Source organism: Uloborus diversus, chromosome 4 (genome assembly GCF_026930045.1).
Source record: "Uloborus diversus isolate 005 chromosome 4, Udiv.v.3.1, whole genome shotgun sequence".
Classification (NCBI taxonomy): Eukaryota; Metazoa; Arthropoda; class Arachnida; order Araneae; family Uloboridae; genus Uloborus; species Uloborus diversus.
Genome location: NC_072734.1, coordinates 99,442,858 through 99,462,230, shown reverse-complemented (window position 1 = coordinate 99,462,230; position 19,373 = coordinate 99,442,858). Strand labels below are relative to the sequence as shown.

Sequence of the window (19,373 nt, the reverse complement as noted above, 5' to 3'; positions counted from 1 at the left end):
ATTAGAATCCGTTTTTCCGAGTGAAATCTATCAGTTGAGAATTACTTCATTCTGATGTGTAAAATTATTGTTGATGAAAGTGGAGTCTTTGAACCAATTAAATCGCATATTTGACGTAGCTTTTATCAGCATTTGCATAGACACCCGAAATATCAAATTCTTATCTTATTATACCTCAACATTGAACAAATAGCGGTAGAGCAACAAAAGACAACCAAACCACCTATAAGTTATTAACCTAAGCAATTTCTAATTTAATTGAAAGCTCGAATTATGTTGCACAGTATATTTATTCCTTTCGTTACTTAATTTCAATTTGTTCAAATATTTAATAATTTAAGTTTTTACTCTAAAATTCATTTTTAAACTCTTCTAAACATTTCGCCTAACCTCACCTTTTGGAGTAGAATGCTAAAATAATAATAATAATAACAAAATGGATTTGAATTAAAAGGAAATAATTTTGCACAAAATTACAGATTCTTGCTGACATGTATTTCCAAGTTCAAAGAATCCCTTTTTTTCAATGCAAAATAATGAGCATTAGGATGTAAAGACATCCGGTAAAAGTTTAGGTCTAAAAGCTCAGTTTTCTATTGAAAAATTTGCATTGAAAAGGGGATTCTTTAAAACTCCGAAACACGTGTCTGCAGCAATCTATAATTTTGGGTTACAAAACTTATTTCCTTTTACTTCTCAGTACAGAGGTATTTATTTATTTCTTACGATTTGTATTAGTAGCTTTTCATTAAATAATGAATCAATTTTGGCAATTATGACTGGAAATGTTTAAAATATTACTGAAGTATTAAAAAAAAAAAAATCGTTTCATGCTTGTTTGCTGAAAAATGCTTGATTTTACAACATCCTACCTGAAATATTCTTATTAGTTTTGGTCATGAAGTAAATTTCTTTATGAGAGATTAATAAAAATATTTTACCTCTCGGCAAAATATACAGCAAAAGCACCAGCGCAGAAATTGTATGCCGATTATGATATAGCTCACAATGTTCAAAGGAGCCGGTAGCCGCAAACGGTTAGAAAAATCAACAACCAGATGATATCGTTGAAATTTCCAAATGGCGTCGCTTTCAGCTGACAATTTAGATGCTGTCGCACTGAAAGAAAAGATAAAACTTGTGACTAATTCGTAATACTTTATGCAGTTAAACTAAACATATATCTGTAATGACATACCTGAAAAGTGCGTATAGAAGTGTGAGAAGAATCAACTTCAGTAACACGAAATACTGAATATTAAAAATGTATGCCCACCAGCCAACATTTGGACACTTAACGTCATCGTCTGTAAAATCAGAGAATTGATTACACACGTGAAAATTAGCTCGTAGATAGATCTACAATTTTAGAAGTTTAAAATTAAGTTGTTGTTGTAGTTGTCATGCACCAGCTAAGCTGGCAATTTGGGATGCGCTGCTTCACTTTTCCAACTGGACCGTAATTTGGTGTGAAGTCCGACTTCCACAGTTCACACAGGTCATAAGAACCCGTTTATAGTTTAGGCAGCCATTCACATCACAACAACACATTCCCAGAAAGAAGGAAAAGGACAGGAGAGAAAGTATATCCATGGCCGAGCCGGGATTCGAACCCGGGACCTCCCCACCGCAGCCAGACTCCTCTGATCACTAGACAGGGCGGGCTTGAAGTTTTTAATTACAAATTGGCAAAGATTAAAGGTTTTGCATGATGAACTGTTACTTAAATATAACGTCATCAATCAGCTCTGCCGTGGGTGGGTTAAAGGCGATAACTGCACATTTTCATTTTTTTTCTTCATTTTTGACATTTATTTAACGCTAGCTTTATTGTAAAAGCTTGTTTATTTGGTTTCCACTGAAAGAAAGAGAGAGAAAAACCTTTTATTCCAACATTTCCCTATTAGTATCGAGTCCAAAATGAGTTTCTTCAAATATCTCAAAAACTCATTTCTGCAGATACTGCCGTTTACCTACGCATGACAGAGTTTAATTTAAATACAACTGAATTAAAAGGAAATTTTCCAGGTGTGGTCTCTATAAATAAACGGTATGCAATTTCTTATCGAAGCTGGATTGCATTACCTGAAACTATTTTACAAGGATATATTTTTCATTCAGTCACTATGATTTTCAAAGCAAAATTTTTTAAACAACTTCGATTATTACATTACCACTGATCTGATGACTTTAGGAAACAGTTCACTAAGGCAAAACTTTACAAGGATAATTGCATATGAGTTTAAAAGAAAAGTTTTTTTTTTAACTGGTTATAAAAAGGGGGTTAATGTGAGAAATATAAACTTAACACCATTTGTTATTCCAAATATTGGTTAATTATCTATTGGGAAAAAAAATTAAAAACAGAAAAAAAGCTGAAGCTCTCGAGAAAAAATCATAATTCTAGGGGGGAAATATGCTGTGGGAAAACTTTAAATAACTGAAAGAGAGTGGTAAGGAGATAATAGAATGATCCCGGCTCGTTGTGGGATTCACGGGTATGAAGCGCATAACCAGCCAGCCAGAAAATGAAAAGTTATATAAATGTCAAATAACGAAACATTTTTCATTTCAAAATCAAGTATAAAGAGAAAAATGAATTCGCAATATGGGCGGGGGGAGGAGCTAGCTAAATGAAATTAAAAATAAAGAATGGAAATACAGGCGGTCCCTCGTATAACTTGGTTAATTCGTTCCATGTAGTATCGAAACCGTGTTATTCGAGACTTTTTTATAAATGTTTTTTACTCATTTTTTAACCTAATTAATCATGAACATATCATAAATCATGTCAATGTGTACCGTGTTATATCGAAACCGTGTTATACGAGATCTTGAAATAATGTAAATCAAGGAATGTGTACCGAGTTATAACGAAATCAAATCCTAAGGTGCAAATTTTACAATAGCTGAAATTTCGGCTCAACAGAACATACAAACGAAAACTGGCAACCAGAACATACAGAGACCCACTGATTTAAAAGAAAGAGTTGTTATAAAAGATAAAACTTAATTATTTTACAAAACTCAAATTAAAACTGTTATGCACAACAAGAAAAAACATCATCCACATTTCTTTCTGTTTTCTTTCTATACTAAGAACAAAACGCATTCCATAAGAAAACGAAAATCTGAGCTTTTCTGTAGAGATAAAGTTTGTCTGAGCAACAACAAAAATTTAAAATAAAATAAATAGAATCATTCTATTTACTTTATTTCATATTTTGTTTCGACAACATTTTTTATCTATCGTTTGCCTAATTTAGCGTATGTTTAATCCTAATCTTATTTTCTTACAATGCATTGGAAACAAAATAATGTTCACCTTTTTGCTTTTAGAACACTAATGAGAAAAATCAACTTATGTTTTTAAAAGTTAAAAGTTAGTGTTACGGGGAAACCATATTTTTGAGCCCAAGACAGACAATTTTTCGTAAGAGTTTCATAAAAACAAAGTAAAAACTTATTACAGTTGTTACCATACATTTTTCAACAGCGTATTGAACAAAAATTAAAGTCCTTCTTTTAAAATTCGTGTTACATCAAAACCGCGTAGTTATGAAATAAAGTTTTGTATTATCGAAACCGTGTTATAATAATCACAAATTTGGTACCGTGTAATATCGAAACCGTGTTGTAGAAGTACCGTGTTATACGAGGGACGCCTGCATTCAAGTTGTACTGTCCCTGAAACACAAATAGAACAAGTTACTTCATTTAGGCCTGCCACGAGACGCGATTAACCCCCAATTGTCTTTTCAAATTTTGTATCCTCGAAAGTCCGTAATACTCAATTAGTAGAAAGGTTGTAATCCTGAGCGCACAGCACTTACTACTGTGTCCCCGTACTTTTGAGTAACTTTTTCTGGCAGGTATTCGAATATCAGGGAACTAGTCCCAAGGGACCAGCTAAAACTTTCGAGATAGTAGTAGTTCGAATTATTGAAAGTTACGGCAGCCTTCTCAAGCAGGGCTGTGGAGTCGGAGTCGGAGTCGAAGAGTCGGAGTCGGACTGATTTTAGGTAAAGGAGTCGGAGTCGGAGTTGTTAGAAAACATGCCGAATCCGACTCCGACTCCGGGCTTCTTTTTTTCTTTCCCTTTCGCCGACTCTCCTTGCATTTTTTAAAAACTGACTTCCAATTGGTTCAATTATATGTATGAAAAGATACTAATGAGAAAATAACTGCCATTATGGCAATCAGCTAGCTTGAGTGCTTACAGAACTTTCTGTAGCCGTCCCCTAGTTTGCTTACTTTTTAACTTAAATAATAGCAACTGTCAGCAAACGGTTTTGTTGCCTAACATTTTCAAGTAATCACTTACAAATAAAAATAGAAATATAGTGTTTTGTTCGATCTCAGTTGTAAAATAGTAAAAGAAACGTAATAAATTAGTAAGTTGAGGCCCGTAGCTAATGTTGAAACGTTTAAGGGTGAACGGCAAATTCAAAAAAGTTCTGGCGCGAAAGCACGATTCCAAAAGATCCGACGAAATAATTTAATGGTTTTTTCTTTATTAAGACTATTTCTAAGCTTGGTTCTCACTAAAAAGTATGGAACAAAATAAGTGTAAATGATTTCTTGATTACAATACTCAATAATTGCAGTTAATCTTAAAATCTTCATATTAAGGTTACCTCTAAAGCAGCAAATAAAATTTAAATTAAAAATTTTGCGAATGAGAAACATAGGTATAGTAAAAGCTATTCGTACAAATTTGTATACCGCCGCATTTTGTGTAAAATTAGCTCCTGATGTATATGCGCCCTATTTTCGTTGCAATTTTATTGATGAAATATAATTTAAAATATATTCGCGAAAATTTTCAGAATTAAAGTATTTATATTTTTTTATAAACTCTGAAATTAACTTTGGTTACCATCTACCAGATGGGTGTCACCCTAGGCAAACCACCCCCTCTCAAGAACTTGGATTTAGAAAAAAAGGTTTTTGTTTTCCCTTCAAAAATTAAAAGCACACGATTTGATCAATGTCTATTTGTTAAACATTAAAGGGGAGCAAATTACAGATAATCCTTTTCAAATTTTTTAAAAGGGATTTTTAAGTCATCTCACTTTTTAACTCGTAACTATTGGAAAATTTGATTTTTAAATTGAATTTCTGACGTTGTATGCGTCTTGGGTTTACAATAAAAAACAAAATGCGAAATTTTCATAAAAAGGAATTAATACTTCAATCTCTGTTTAGAGGTTTTCCCCCTTCCCCTGAAGGGAGAGAGGGAGTTGAAAAAATACAATTTAAAAAAAATCCGGAGTCGGAGTCGGGCGTTTCAAAATCCAGGAGTCGGAGTCGGGGTCGGAGTCGGCCATTTTCCTTCCGACTCCGCAGCCCTGTTCTCAAGGGTTTGGGCCCCGGGGGAAACTTCGAGACAAAGGAATATTTCACCCAAGTTTCTTTGCGCTGCTTCCGTTCCGTTTATTTTATTGAAAAATCACGATTGCTTATTGCTTTCAGTTGACTGTTTTGATGTTCTATCATTTTATTTTCCCGCCAGCACCCTCCGCAGCATCACCGTCGACCGGCTCCTCACGATACTGCTCCTATAGCGAAAGCCATCTCCATGTTGCATCCATGTCCTACACACACACCTACACACATATACACAACTACACACACATGCACACACATACACCTACACACACATGCACACACCTACACCTACACACACATGCACACACATACACCTACACACACATGCACACACATACACCTACACACATACACAACTACACACACACAAACACATACACACGCATACATACAGACACCTACACACACACATACACGCATTCATGCCTGCACACAGACACAAACACACATGCCTACACACAGATACACATACCTCCTACACACAAACATACATACCAAACCCCTCACAAACAAACACGCCTACATACACACACTCGTGATTGCGAAAAACATAATTTGAATTCAAGATGTCAAAATTCAATTATTTTTTTTCTTTCTTTATTTATTAATTAATTAATTAATTTATTTATTTATTTATTTATTTTTTTTTGTTTACTGTTCAATTGTTTTCGTGACGTATAAAAATGTATAGATATATTTTGAAGTGCTATTGCTTTAATAAATAAACATTTATAAACCACGATTAGAAATCTCTCTATGCCTGGAGGGGGAAACTGATCATTCCATTTCAGGTAGAACTTTCGACCTACCCCATAACAGAAGTAAAGTGGCTTGGTTCAAACTGGAATTGCTGAACTGCAGGTTTCTATGTAAACGGGTGTTAGCGGAAATCCTTACTCCCGCCCTGAACCTAATGCATTGTGTTTCGTTCTTAAACGCGCCCTATCTGAAATACTATTCTACCACCAATAAGGAGAAAACGAAAACAACACTAGCTTTTCTCAAACAGGAAAGGTTTTAATAAAATTAACTTACTGCATATTGAGCGGAAAGCAATCACAAATAATTTTCCAGTTCTTAAATGTACAAGTAATATTTCGTGATGATTGCCTTTGTTGGTGTAAGAGGTGTAAAATAGTCTTACGAAAGTGGATAACGGGATCGTTTCCAAAATTTTAAAAATATTTTTTTCTGAAAGAACATGCTTAAAAACATATGATCTTACTATTTTTTAAATAATTTGTTTAAGTTTAATATTTTTAAAAAATTACTTAAATCGGTGAGCTTTCATTGTTTACATTTCTTGCCGATGACATCACAAATGATGAAATGCCATTCTGTGTTGCCATTCACAGAGCAAAATATTTAATTCGCATCTTTACTCACGTGTATTGGCAACGATATGGTTAATAGCAAGCATAGAGCGCAATTTTAATTCGCTTCTTGATTATCATAACGTAAAAACGCGGTACAAAGATGCGCCAAAGAGCATCATTTGTGACGTCATTTAAACCACGCCTTGTTTGAAAAATCTGACAGTTTAAAAAATTAATTTAAAAATAACTGTTGGGAAAATGAAAAAAAATTCTGGGTTCATGTTATTTTTTTGCTTATTCTATCAATTTCAGTAACTAAAAGTACTACTTTTGACTGAAGAAACAACCCCATTGTCACTCAGTACTTCCAACACAGCATTAAATGTTTTTTTAGGGAAACCAAGCGTTATGACTTGTTCCTCAGGCTCAAGTACTTCGTTGTGACGGTTTTGAATAGCTATTTGAATAAAATATTTCTGCTTGAAGGCTTATAACATTCTTCTCTTGGACTTAGGATTTCAATATAGAAAATCAGGAGGAGCTATTAAAAGGCCTAGCTCTTATGTGCAGTTATAAAACAAAGATGTATTTAAAGAGTAAGTTTCAATTTTCAAATAATCTCGTGAAATAGCCGCAAAAAATTGGCATAAGATTAAAATAATGGTAGTTATAAATATGATTACCTTTGGGGAAGGGGCAATGAGGAAAATAGTTTTCTCCTCATTCTACTGCCCCCTTTCTTCCTTTTAAAGCCATTGTGATATCAATACGAATGTATAAATAATTAAATTTTTTAAGCATGTGATATAATGATTAATTATTGGGACATTTTAAAAGTTTGCTTCTATTTTTTGAATGAGATTTTCACATTAGAAATTAATGGTAAAGAAAGCAACAATTTTCGATTTTGAAACCTCTCCCCTCCTCCACCCTCACCCCAGGATTTTTTTTCTGGCTTTGCCACTACCTCTGTGGAATGCAATTTGAACGTCTCATGTTATAGCCCAGTCAATAAAGGTTTCGTGTCGCAACTAATTTAGGGAAAGCTAAATTTTTGCAGATTGTTAGTACATAAAGAATACACTAAAAAAAATACAAAGTCCCGACCCCCACCCCTCTTGCTTTCTCCCCCACCCCCTCTGAAACATTGCAAGAGCAGTACTATAATTATACTTTTTTCGTGTCGCAACTAATTAGGGGAAAGCTGAATTTTGGCAGGATGTTAGTATATAAAGTACACATTAAAAAGCCACAAAGTCCCGACCCCCACCCCTCTTGTTTCCCCCCCACCCCCTCCGAAACATTGCAATAGCGTTACTATGATTATACGCTTTTTGTGTCGCAACTAATTAGGGAAAAGCTGAATTTTGGCTGGATGTTAGTATGTAATGTATTCTTTAAAAAAGTACAAAGTCCCGATCCCCACCACTCTTTCTCCCCAATCACCCCCTCCGAAATACAGCAAGAACAGTACTATGATTGTACGCTTTTCGTGTCGCAACTATTTAAGAGAAAGCTGAATTTTGGCAGGATGTTAGTACGTAATGTATTCTTTAAAAAGTACAAAGCCCCGATCCCCACTTCTCTTGCTTTCCTCCCCACCCCCTCCGAAAAACTGCAAGAGCAGTACTATGATTATGCGCTTTCCGTGTCGCAACTAATTTGGGGAAAGCGGATGTTTTTCAAGATGTTAGTGCAAAAAGTATACACTAAAATAAGACAAAGTCCCGACCCGCACCCCTGTTCCCCTCCCCCATGAAACATTGCAAGAGCAGTACGATTATACGCTTTTCGTGTCTCAACTAAATAGGGGAAAGCTTTTTTTTTTTTTTTTTTTTTTCAAGATGTTGATATACTAAGTATACACTAAAAAAGCACAAAGTCCCTACTGTCTGACCACGGATTGTACGGCAAGACAAACATCCGTTTTACAGCCAGAAAGGGATGAATCTATTATTTTTTAGCGATGCCAGCTTTTGCAGAAGCAGAGACTCATTCAAATAAGCGGAATAACAGCATCAAATTTTTACTTTTCCCCCTCTTTCAGATAGATTCGTCTTATCTGGACGTTTGAAAATTCCATACAATCCGTGGTTGGAGAGTACCCCTATTGCTTTCACCCCCCCCCCCCCCCCGGCCCCGTCCGAAACATTGCAATAGCAGTATTATGATTATACGCTTACAGCTCGAAAACTAATGATGATACCGGAGTATTCCTTTTTCTATTTTACTTCTTAAAATATTATAAACCATTGGTGCCCAACCTACTTCCCACGGGTCACATCCGGCCCATGAAACTGATCAGTGTGAACCGTTGTTTTGCGAAATGTTACAACTCGAGGACTATGTAGCAACTGGTTTCTGAAAAACAGGTTGCATTTAAAAAAAAAGGCATCAATTTATTATAACTACAATTTTTCTTTTATAAGGGGTCATTTAACAGTTTGTTGACTTGGTCTGAAATATTGTTACAATGCATTGCACTACAGTGTCCACACATAGACGTACAATCGAACCCAGTTTAACGACAACTACAGTTAGTAACACAATGTTTTACATTTGCAAGATATTAGTAGGAGAATTTCACTTGGAGCAGAGAGGTAATTGTCATGATCTTAGGAATCAGTCTGTTGCTTGAAATATATTTCCAAACCCATTCTTCTGCTGGAAGTTTAAAATCTAACCAAGTTTGAATAAAAGTTTGTGAAAAGCAAGTAATCACAAAAATGTCCCTAAAGTACACTTTTGATTTATCAAAACTTCCACCAACTTCAGACGTCACTCGTCAACATCTTTTTAAGGTTTCCACCAGAGTTTTTAGGGTCAACGCCAGATTCAAACTTGGTTAGGTTTTAAACTTCCCCCAGAAGAGTGGGGTTGGCATTATACTTCATGCAACAGACTGATTCCTAAGTTCATGAAGATTACCTCTCCTTCAAGTGAACTTCTCCAATTAGTATCTTGCAATTGAAAATATTATGTGTTTCAAACTGCATCTGTCGTAAAGCTAGGTTCGATTGCACGTCTACGTGTGGACACTGTAGTGGAATGCACTGTAACAATATTTCGGACCAAACCAACGAAACATTAGAAGATGGGCCCCTTATTACATTGTTGATCCAGTTCAAGAAATGACTATTATCATATTATTATCTATAAATTTTGTTCAAACATTTCTTTCCAAGACGTAATGATAAAAAGCTATTAATTTGTTGAAGTTACTTTTTGGTTTTTGTTGTGAGATTTCTGCATATGATTAAGTTGGTAAAATGGTGAAACTGAGCTATCTACATAAAAAGTGTATGTTTCATAATTTGTGTATAACAGTGGTCCTCAACAATGTTTTTAGAAACCAATTTCTAAATATTTGGCTAACAATTTGTAACATTGTCATTAATCGTTCTTTTCGAGTTGTAACATTTTACAAAACAACGGATCAGCTTCGCAGGCTGGATACGGCACTTGGGCCTTAGTTTCGGCACCACTGGTTTATAATATTGTTAGGAGTGAAATAATAAAAAAGGAACACCCCGGTAACATCATAAATTTTCAAGCTGTACTCGTATAATCATAGTACTGAACTGATCAGTGTGCAATGTTTCGGATGGAGGGGGGGGGGAGCAGCAAGAAGGGTTGGGGTCGGGACTGTGTAGGTTTTAGTGTACACTTTATGTACTAACACCGTGCAAAAATCCAGCTTTCTCTTAATTAGCTGCGAAAAGGAAAGCGAATAATCATAGTACTGCTCTTGATAGTCTAAGTGTTTCGGAGAGAGTGGGAGAGAACTTGATGGTCTAAGTGTTTCGGAGAGAGTGGGAGAGAGGAGAGTGGGATAAGGGGGGGGGGAAGGGTAGGGGTCAGGACTCCTGCCAAAATCCAGCTTTCCCCTAATTAGTTGCGACACGAAAAGCGTACAATCATAGTACTGCTCTTGCAATGTTTCGGAGGGGGTGGGGGAGAAAGCAAGGGGGGTGGGGGTCGGGACTTTGCATTTTTTTAGTGTTTTCTTTATTTACTAACGACCTGCCAAAATACAGCTTTCTCCTAATTAGTTGCGACACAAAAAGCGTATAATCATAGTACTGCTATTGCAATGTTCCGGAGGGGGTGGGGTTAAAGCAAGAGGGGTGGGGTCGGGACTTTGTGGCTTTTTAGTGTATACTTTATGTACTAACATCCTGCCAAAATTCAGCTTTCCCCTAATTAGTTGCGACACGAAAAACGTATAATCATAGTACTGCTCTTGCAATGTTTCGGAGGGGGGTGGGGGAGAAAGCAAGAGGGGTGGGGGTCGAGACTTTGTATTTTTTTAGTGTATACTTTATTTGCTAACATCCTGCAAAAATTCATCTTTCCCTAAATTAGTTGCGACAAAGCCTATTTTTTTACCTTCATTGACTGGGCTATTAAATACGTCATAATTATTTCATAACTTTAAGCATACGTTTATCCACAAGACAAAGATCTTTGTCTTCGGGCACTTAAAAAACATTATCCTTATTAGAATTTCAATTGTAAAATTAATAACTGTTAAATTAGATCAAATCTACTTACATGCACCTGACAAACAAAATGTTTCATTCCCTTGTTTTAAACTTGTTTTCTGACAGTTGAAATTTCCTGAAAAAAACAAGAAATTGTGTTCTTAAAATTCGCAAACTCCTCTTTTAAAGCAACACAGCAAATTACATAGCAAACTTTGTCTTACAAGATCAGATCCATAGTTCGATAAGAACATTGAAATTGGGAATCGCTACAGCGGCGTAGCTGAAATATACTGCGCCCCAGTACGGCTCATAGTTTGCGACCTTTTTTTAAGTTCCTTTTTTAATAGTTTTGAATTTGTTTATTTATCATGTAAACCTTTTATTGATGGAATGCAATTAAAATTTGATGAATGCGTGCTCATAGACAAGCAATGATTTCTGCGCAAAATTATTAAGTATGTCTACCTCTGGTCTGACAAGTCTGACAAAACGAAGTTTTTCTCACATTTTCGGAAGTAGATGTTTTCAACGGCTGCAGCCGTGAAATCGCAGACTTACTTTTTTCAAAGTCCTTGTGCGAAATGTTCATTGTTTGCTTTTCCTCCCACAGTACATTTTCGATTTCATAAACATAACATTACACTAACCAGCGAACTTAAACTTTTCGTTTGTTGCTTGAAGTACTAAAATGTTCTTAAAAATGTCGATAAGCTGAAACCGAATTTTCAAAACAATTACAACAATTACAATACTTTAAGTAAGTAATAAATGTGTTGATGAAAACCAACGTGATAAATCATGCCTGTTCTTTTAATATCAAGCATCTTAGAAGTTCAAAGAATCCCTTTTTAAATGGGAAAAAACATCAACCACCCTCTAAAAATCTCCGCTTATATAAATCCGAAAATCTTCATCATAAGAGGTCCAATAGTATGAATGAACACACTTTAAAAGAAGGACATTGTGATCCCCAAAAATCCTAATCCTTAAACCATTTATCCTAAAAAACACAAAAACTTTTGCCGCATAATCAATGGTTTTTCTTGATATAAAATGTAGTAGAAATCAAAAGAATTAAAATAAATAGCAACAAAAAATTATTCAGAATTTTTTTCTCTATGTATGTTCAGTGGCTCCCAAAAGTGTTCGTACACTTTGAAATTTTTTAGTAAAATCGAAATAACTCTAAACTGAATTCGAATATAAAATCCAATATTTTTTCACATTATTCCTATGTCATTCTAAACAAAACCCTGTAATTTTTTCAAAATATTGACGGATCTTCTTTTTGAAATGGGTCAAAAAACGAAGAGACAGAGAAATAATACGCCAAAAAAGTCTTCGTACACCCAAACATTTTCGAATAAATTTATGATTAAAATTTATCATATGTCGTTTTTTTATTATTTTTGCATTGTATTGACCCTTAAAAGTCATTTGGCTTTAATTTTTTGTGTATTTATTCCATATTATTGTGCTTATTACTTTAAAATGGCTGGTATTCGTAAAAAACCACAAACACCATTCGAAATTTGATTTTGTTTCTCATATTAGCGGTAAATTGGTTTGAAATGTCTCTAAATTAGTTAATTTATAACATTCTATAGTAAAGTACTTGATAAAATGCTTTAAAGAAAATAATCGGACCGAAAACAAGGTAAGAAAAGGTCAACTGGCAAAGTTAACTAAGCGTGATCGGAGGTTTACAATTAAATAAATTGTGAAAAATACACATTTGAGTGCTGAAAAAGTTTCTGCAGAATTGAATGAAACATTTTACGTTTAATTTTCACCTAAAATTGTTCGCCAAGTTCTCTGATTAGCTGGATTAAAGGGGATCATTTCCCGCAGAAATTTTCTCGTTCGTGCGAAAAACAGTAAGCTTACGCTTTCCGTCTTAATATCAATGATAAATAAGCTCAAAACGTTTTGGAACAACGTCTTACTTATAGATGAAAACAAATTCAACATATTGGGTTAAATTGTTGCATATTTGTAAATAGAAGAAAAAATGAGGAATTTAATCTTAAGAACTTAGTTGGATCATTTAATCAGAACGGTGAAGGTGTTCTTGTGTGAGGGTGCATTATAGCATCAGAACTTGAAAATTTGGAATTTTTTGATGAAATAATGAATCATGCTGTTTATTTAAATATTTTGAAAAAAATTTTTAAACTATCAGTCAAAAATTTGGTAATCGGAAACAACTTTGTTTTTTATCAACATAACGATAAGAAGCACACGTTTGCATTTGGTGCCTCAAAAATTGTCCTTAAGCTTAGAAATATCTCCTAGGTCGCCAGATTTAAACTTAATGGAACATATTTGGAGATATCTGGTAGCTAGATTACGAAAATACACCACTGAAACGAAAAGCGAACTAGAAACAGTAAGACTCGAAGTGCGGCTGAACACTTACTCAGAAATTGCACAAAAAAAGAAAGAAAAAACAATGAAATCTATTCCCAGACGTTTAAAAGCTGTTATTGATACTGCATGATATTCTACTAAATAATAACTTTGTAAAAAGTTAGATTATTTACTAATTTTTTGACATTTTTTCGAAGTGTACGAAGACTTTTGTGAGATAAAATTTCTGGCACTTTTTGATTTTTTAAAAATTATGTTTTAATGGTTTATTAAAAATTTTCATGTAGTTTTGTTAAAAATATATCATAAATCTTATAATAAAATACCTATTCCGAAATATTAATTCTAACCAATGGATAACGGCCTATTTCATTGAAAGTCGTAAGTGTACGAACACTTTTGGGAGCCACTGTATATATACAATGTGGACAAATAAGTGAGAATTTTTACTTCCTAGGTCATCAATTGGAGTCATGAAGAGCGAAAACCACGCCTTGTGAAATGTTCTTCGGAAAAGCTCAATATTAAAAGGATAATCTGGATACATGACGGCATGGATGACGATTCCGCCACTGATGATGACGAGGATGGTCATGCGCATGAAATTGATGAAATCGACGAGAACCTGTTCAGAGAAAATACCAAGTCTTTAATATAATTAAGGCACAATGAATTAAGTCATCAATCGGAGGCATGAATCTGTTTCAATTACTCAGGCCTACATGTTTTTTGGTGTTTCGAATTTCATAAGTGTCCTTAGCTAATGCGAGTACGCTGAATATGAATTTGGTTTGAGCCCATCACGTTCAGATTTTTCGCAAAATTAAAAAAAACCTTATGAGATATTTTGTACTAAAGCAAAAAAATACCTTCTTGATATTTCCTGAATTACATTGAAATTATTTCATTAAAATGTCCTACCGTCAAGAAAACTAAATGTCGGTCATCAACAAAGCCAAATATACATCACCAAGAAAGACAAAAGAAAATAAACACGCGCCTAAGGACGGTTTACATGACAGAACAAGTTGGGTTCTTCACCCCTCTGTATCTCAGCCCCATGAAGACCCCCAGAGTTAAATTTTGGTATACATAATCCCTAGTGACCCCTGATGAAGCCTTTATACACCAATTAAAAATATTTTAGTATAATATTATGTTTATTTCATTTCAGTGGTAGCACTTTTTCCTTTTCGCATCTGTCAAAGTCAACTGACGGCATCAGTAGTTGTTTACGAAATAATTAACGTCAGTTGTTTGTAGCACCGAGTTGTGTTTTGTTTTCGGAGTGTTTAGTGCGTTATACTGTCACCAAGAAAGTGTAAAAACCTTCCTGATACATTTTGTTACGTGTGTGGTGAGTTAACGATAACAAATCTCAACGAAACATAACAGTATTTATCAAAAAAGCTTATCACGCTTACTTCGGTGTAAAGTTTGGTGATCAGGATAAACGTTGGGCTCCACACTAAGTGTGCTTAGCTACTGAGAAAATTGACAAAAGGTACAGGTAACTCTTTACGTTTTGGCATTTCTATGGTATACTCGTATAGAGAACCAAAAAACCACGGAGACGACATTGCTCCTGCGATGTCAAGGGTTTCAATTCGAAAAATACAATTCAGTATCCTGATTTACCGTCTGCTACACGACTTGTACCTCATAGACCGAAAATTCTCATTCTTCCACCTTTTCCAACCATCCAACAGCAATCATCAGATGAAAGTTCATACGACAAAATCGATGAAGGAAAAGCGAAAAAACCGATTTTATTATTAAAAAAAACCCCAACGATTGTCTAACGTTGATAAAACTGCATTTTTTTTTTATGAACAACTCAGTTTTGCAGGAATTTTCTATTAAATATATAGTTTCAATAAATATTCTCTCAGTATTTTTGGTAGTTTCTATGAAAAATTTCAAACACACTTTTCTTGAAAACCTGACGTGCTGGAAAAAAACCAGGCTCAGATTCGCAATCAGCACACCCCATTTATTATAGGGCACCTATTAAAATTGAAACCCTTTTTCTTGAAGACAAAAAATGTAGTTATGTTTTGTTAAATTAAAAATGTTTCCCTATAAAATGACAGTCAGAAATTTCAAATTGAGCCTTTTCAAATACATTCGCTGCCTTTAGTTTTTAGGAATGAAGGAATATAGCCGCTATACATGAGAAATAAAAACGTTGTAAGAAATCTTTTAAAAAGTTTCCTGTTCACTCCGAACTACTTTGTTCCATTCTTTCTCTAAAGTTCTAGATTAGCGATCTAAAGTCGCCAACGGGCTTTGATTTCAGCGGAAACCAAATAAGGAAATTTGAAAAATAAAGCTAACGTATAACAGATGACAAAATTACAAAAAATGAAAATTTTGCAGTTACTGCTCTTTACCTGGTTTCCACGGCAGTAATTTTTTGAATATTTGCCCTTTAAATTGCCCCTAATATCTTCAGAGTATGCTCTAGATAAGAAAATCAATTTCAGCAATCTAGTAACACGCAACGTCACCAATGCTAGCTATACGAGCGACTGATTTAGCTAATGTATGAATTACTCGTATGTAAACACGATGTCACTCATTCATACAAACTGTAGGTGAAGCTTAAATATTTTAACTGCTCTTAGCACAATTTAAAAATGGCTGAAGAGTGTAGAAATATTTTTTTTAAAAGTTGTAATTGAAATTATTGTCATTGATCTTCAAAATCTATTACTTTTTCAGAAAATCATCGCTCACTTTTGCGAATTCTTCTATCGCTAGACATATTTCATCACTTACGACGAGGATTCCTTTCTCGCTCGGCCAGAAAGTCGTGCTCAAAGCTCTAGAAGTTTTCGCCAATTTGCCGAAAAGTTTACTCAATTTTACCAAGGCTTCACTTGATACGTGTTTCTATAAGACTCGTATCAGGTGAAGCCTTGATTTTACAAAAAATTCAATCACGCATTTTTCACGAAGCCATTTCAAACTTTCATGATATTTGAGGATGCATTTTTGAGAGTGTAACCAGGGACAGATACAAACAACCATTTTAAGGGGAGGGGGAGTCAATCTGAAGAATGACCTCCTCCCCTCCTCCCCTACTAACGAACCTACGATTTTGGGTACGAAATATCTCTCGAACTGCTTATTAGGTATCAATAGAAGGCACCAAATCGGTCAGGGATAATGCACCAAATAGGGCAAAAACGCTATAGATTAATTTCCTAAGCAATGCAACAAAGCATAGTATTTGAAATGCTTACTTTGAAAAAATTGAATAAATTAAAATATTACTGCAATCATTTTTATTTTATTTATAAATTGTTTGAGCTCAATGTGGATGCACAATAGTGTCGACGGTTAAGGGGGAAGGTCTTGACCCCATTGACCCTCCCGCTGTACCCGTCAAGGATTGTAACTAAATAATAAAAACTTTCAAATTGATAAACATTAAGTAAAGGTTTCTAACATTTAAAACATTACATTTCATAGAGTTTTCTTTACTAAAGCTGTTAAATTCAATGGTGATGAATTATAAGTAAAAACATACCATACGTTGTACATACCATAAGCTTCACTCTGTATAATAATGGTCCCAATGTTGGGGAAATGGGGAGGTATATGGCAATGATGCGGTAATAAAAATACAGAAGACCCAAACATAAAATGACCCTTGTGGTGTAAGGATCAATTTGTCTCGGCTCGATGAGGCGTCCGACGGCATACAGTAAAACAAACATGAACATTATGATGATCTCTAAAATTTTCAAAACAAATGCTTGGACTTTATATTTCTAAAATTAAAGAAAAACATAATCAAGGCAATAGTTACGTTTTACGTGTTACATATTTTTATACGCACTTTTCTTCCCTTAATTATTTTTTCTTAAATTCAGTTTCAATTGACGAAAAAGGCTTTGACCAAATTAAATGCAAAATACTTATTTTTGGATTTTGCTAAAGTCTGAATTTTCCAACTTGTTTCTTTCAGTATGTTAGAAAAAAATCGCCATTTTAGCACGATGAAATACAATACTTTTAAGTTTGATTTTCCAGATAAATAATACATTCAAAATGAATAAATAATGAAATAAAAACATTAAAGCGGGTTTCGTTTCTTGTAAAAAAATTCATATAAAAGCAAAAAAAAAAAAAGAAAAAAAAGTCAAGAAAAATAAAATTATGTAGGAGAAAAGGGGGCACATGGTAATATATATATATATATATATATTTTCAATTATTAATTTCTCAGAAAATATTTTCAATTTCTCACAGAAATAGGGTCCCCATGTTCGAATAGTGTTTTCTTTATGCCATGGAATTTTTTCAGATTTTTAAAAAATATATTTCTATACTTTATGAAATTTTTAAAGAAATGTCAGCAATTGTTCACATGTGCCATTATAGGGGGGGCAGATGTGAACAAGCTTGGGGCACATGTGAACACGATTGAAAAATGCAGGACTAGCTTCATATTTCAACAAAAACTCCTTGTAATGAAGCATATACGTATATACTTATTACATTCAACGGTTTGTAATCTATACTGTGTCCGTTTGAGTTGTACAGTAGCTGTCGTTTAGAAAATATTTTTTCTGAGCTATTGAACTCTGCCCAATGTCAAATTTTAAAGTTTCATAGCATGTTCTAATCAATGGATCGACAAGAAAAAAATCTTATGGGACTAAACAATTCAAGGAATATTTCATTGTGTAAAGTATGCATTTAAGATTCATACAGAATGTGATGATGAGCTTTAAAATTTTTCTAAACTTAAATTTTTTGTTAAAGGAAAATATCTTGTCCTTTATTTCCCTTAAAAATAATATTTACTACTAAATTTTTAGCCAACTATTTATTAATTAACGATTTTAAAAAATAAAAACAATAAAATAAATAATTAGCAATAATGTAATAATAATTAACAATAAATTTGCAAACTGATTGCAGCAAAATAATAATTATAAATCTCTACATCTCTTTTAACACTTATAATAAGCTTATAATAATATTTATATTTGCGGAGAGTATATGCAAGCTGTTCTCATGTGCCCCTACATGTTGCGTTCACAAAGTGGCCCGGCATCTACCTTAGAACTAATTTCCAAAAATAAAGAATATTTAATTTAATTACAAAATTTAAACATTGGCATAAATTTATGTGAATGTTCATATAATGGTTTTCAATAATTAAATGTAGCTTATTAATAGTTTAAAATATGTTTTTACACGAAGAAGACAGTGATAAAAGTACATCAGCATCTGCTGAAACAAAGAAGCTGTCACCACAGGAACATAAACTATCTCATTACTCTTAAAGTTTGGTTAAAAAGCAGGTCTGGTACTGTTATTATGTATTTGAGAATTTTTAAAGATTTTTTGCTTGTCGTTATCCTAGTAAAATATACCATGTTCACATGTGTCCCGTGCTCACATGTACCTCCTTTTCCCCGATGTCAAAAAAAATTTCAAATGAAAATGTTTCGTTAGGATTGAATCAGGGGTCGCCGATATATATCAGTCGATATACATCATGATATATATCAATATATATCCATTATTTGTTTTAAAAATATCATGATATTTGGATTTTTTTATATTTATTTTTCAACTACGGTATTTTCACTATAAAAAATATATTAATTATAGTAATATTATTCATTTATTATCGAAATTATTAGTAATGTAACAATATTAATTTATATTAAAAGTGCCTAGTTAAATATTAAACGTTGGTCAGGAAAAAAGAAAATGTCTTTTGACTGCACAGACTAATGCATAATTTCTTATTTCTGAATCATATAACAGTGTAAAACTAGCTAAC

At 33.7% G+C, this 19,373-nt stretch overlaps 1 protein-coding gene across 1 annotated transcript in view; it reads right to left on the bottom strand.

The window, feature by feature from the left end:
• Positions 1 to 19,373, bottom strand: part of LOC129220724 (transient receptor potential cation channel subfamily M member 7-like) — a 100,387-nt gene that overhangs the window by 14,016 nt on the left and 66,998 nt on the right. The window contains exons 18-22 of the mRNA XM_054855154.1: positions 17,116 to 17,343; positions 13,995 to 14,189; positions 1,895 to 1,928; positions 1,199 to 1,307; positions 942 to 1,119 (exon numbers count right to left, since the gene is read on the bottom strand). Coding sequence (XP_054711129.1) covers positions 942 to 1,119; positions 1,199 to 1,307; positions 1,895 to 1,928; positions 13,995 to 14,189; positions 17,116 to 17,343 — 744 coding nt within the window. The remainder of the gene's footprint in view (positions 1 to 941; positions 1,120 to 1,198; positions 1,308 to 1,894; positions 1,929 to 13,994; positions 14,190 to 17,115; positions 17,344 to 19,373) is intronic.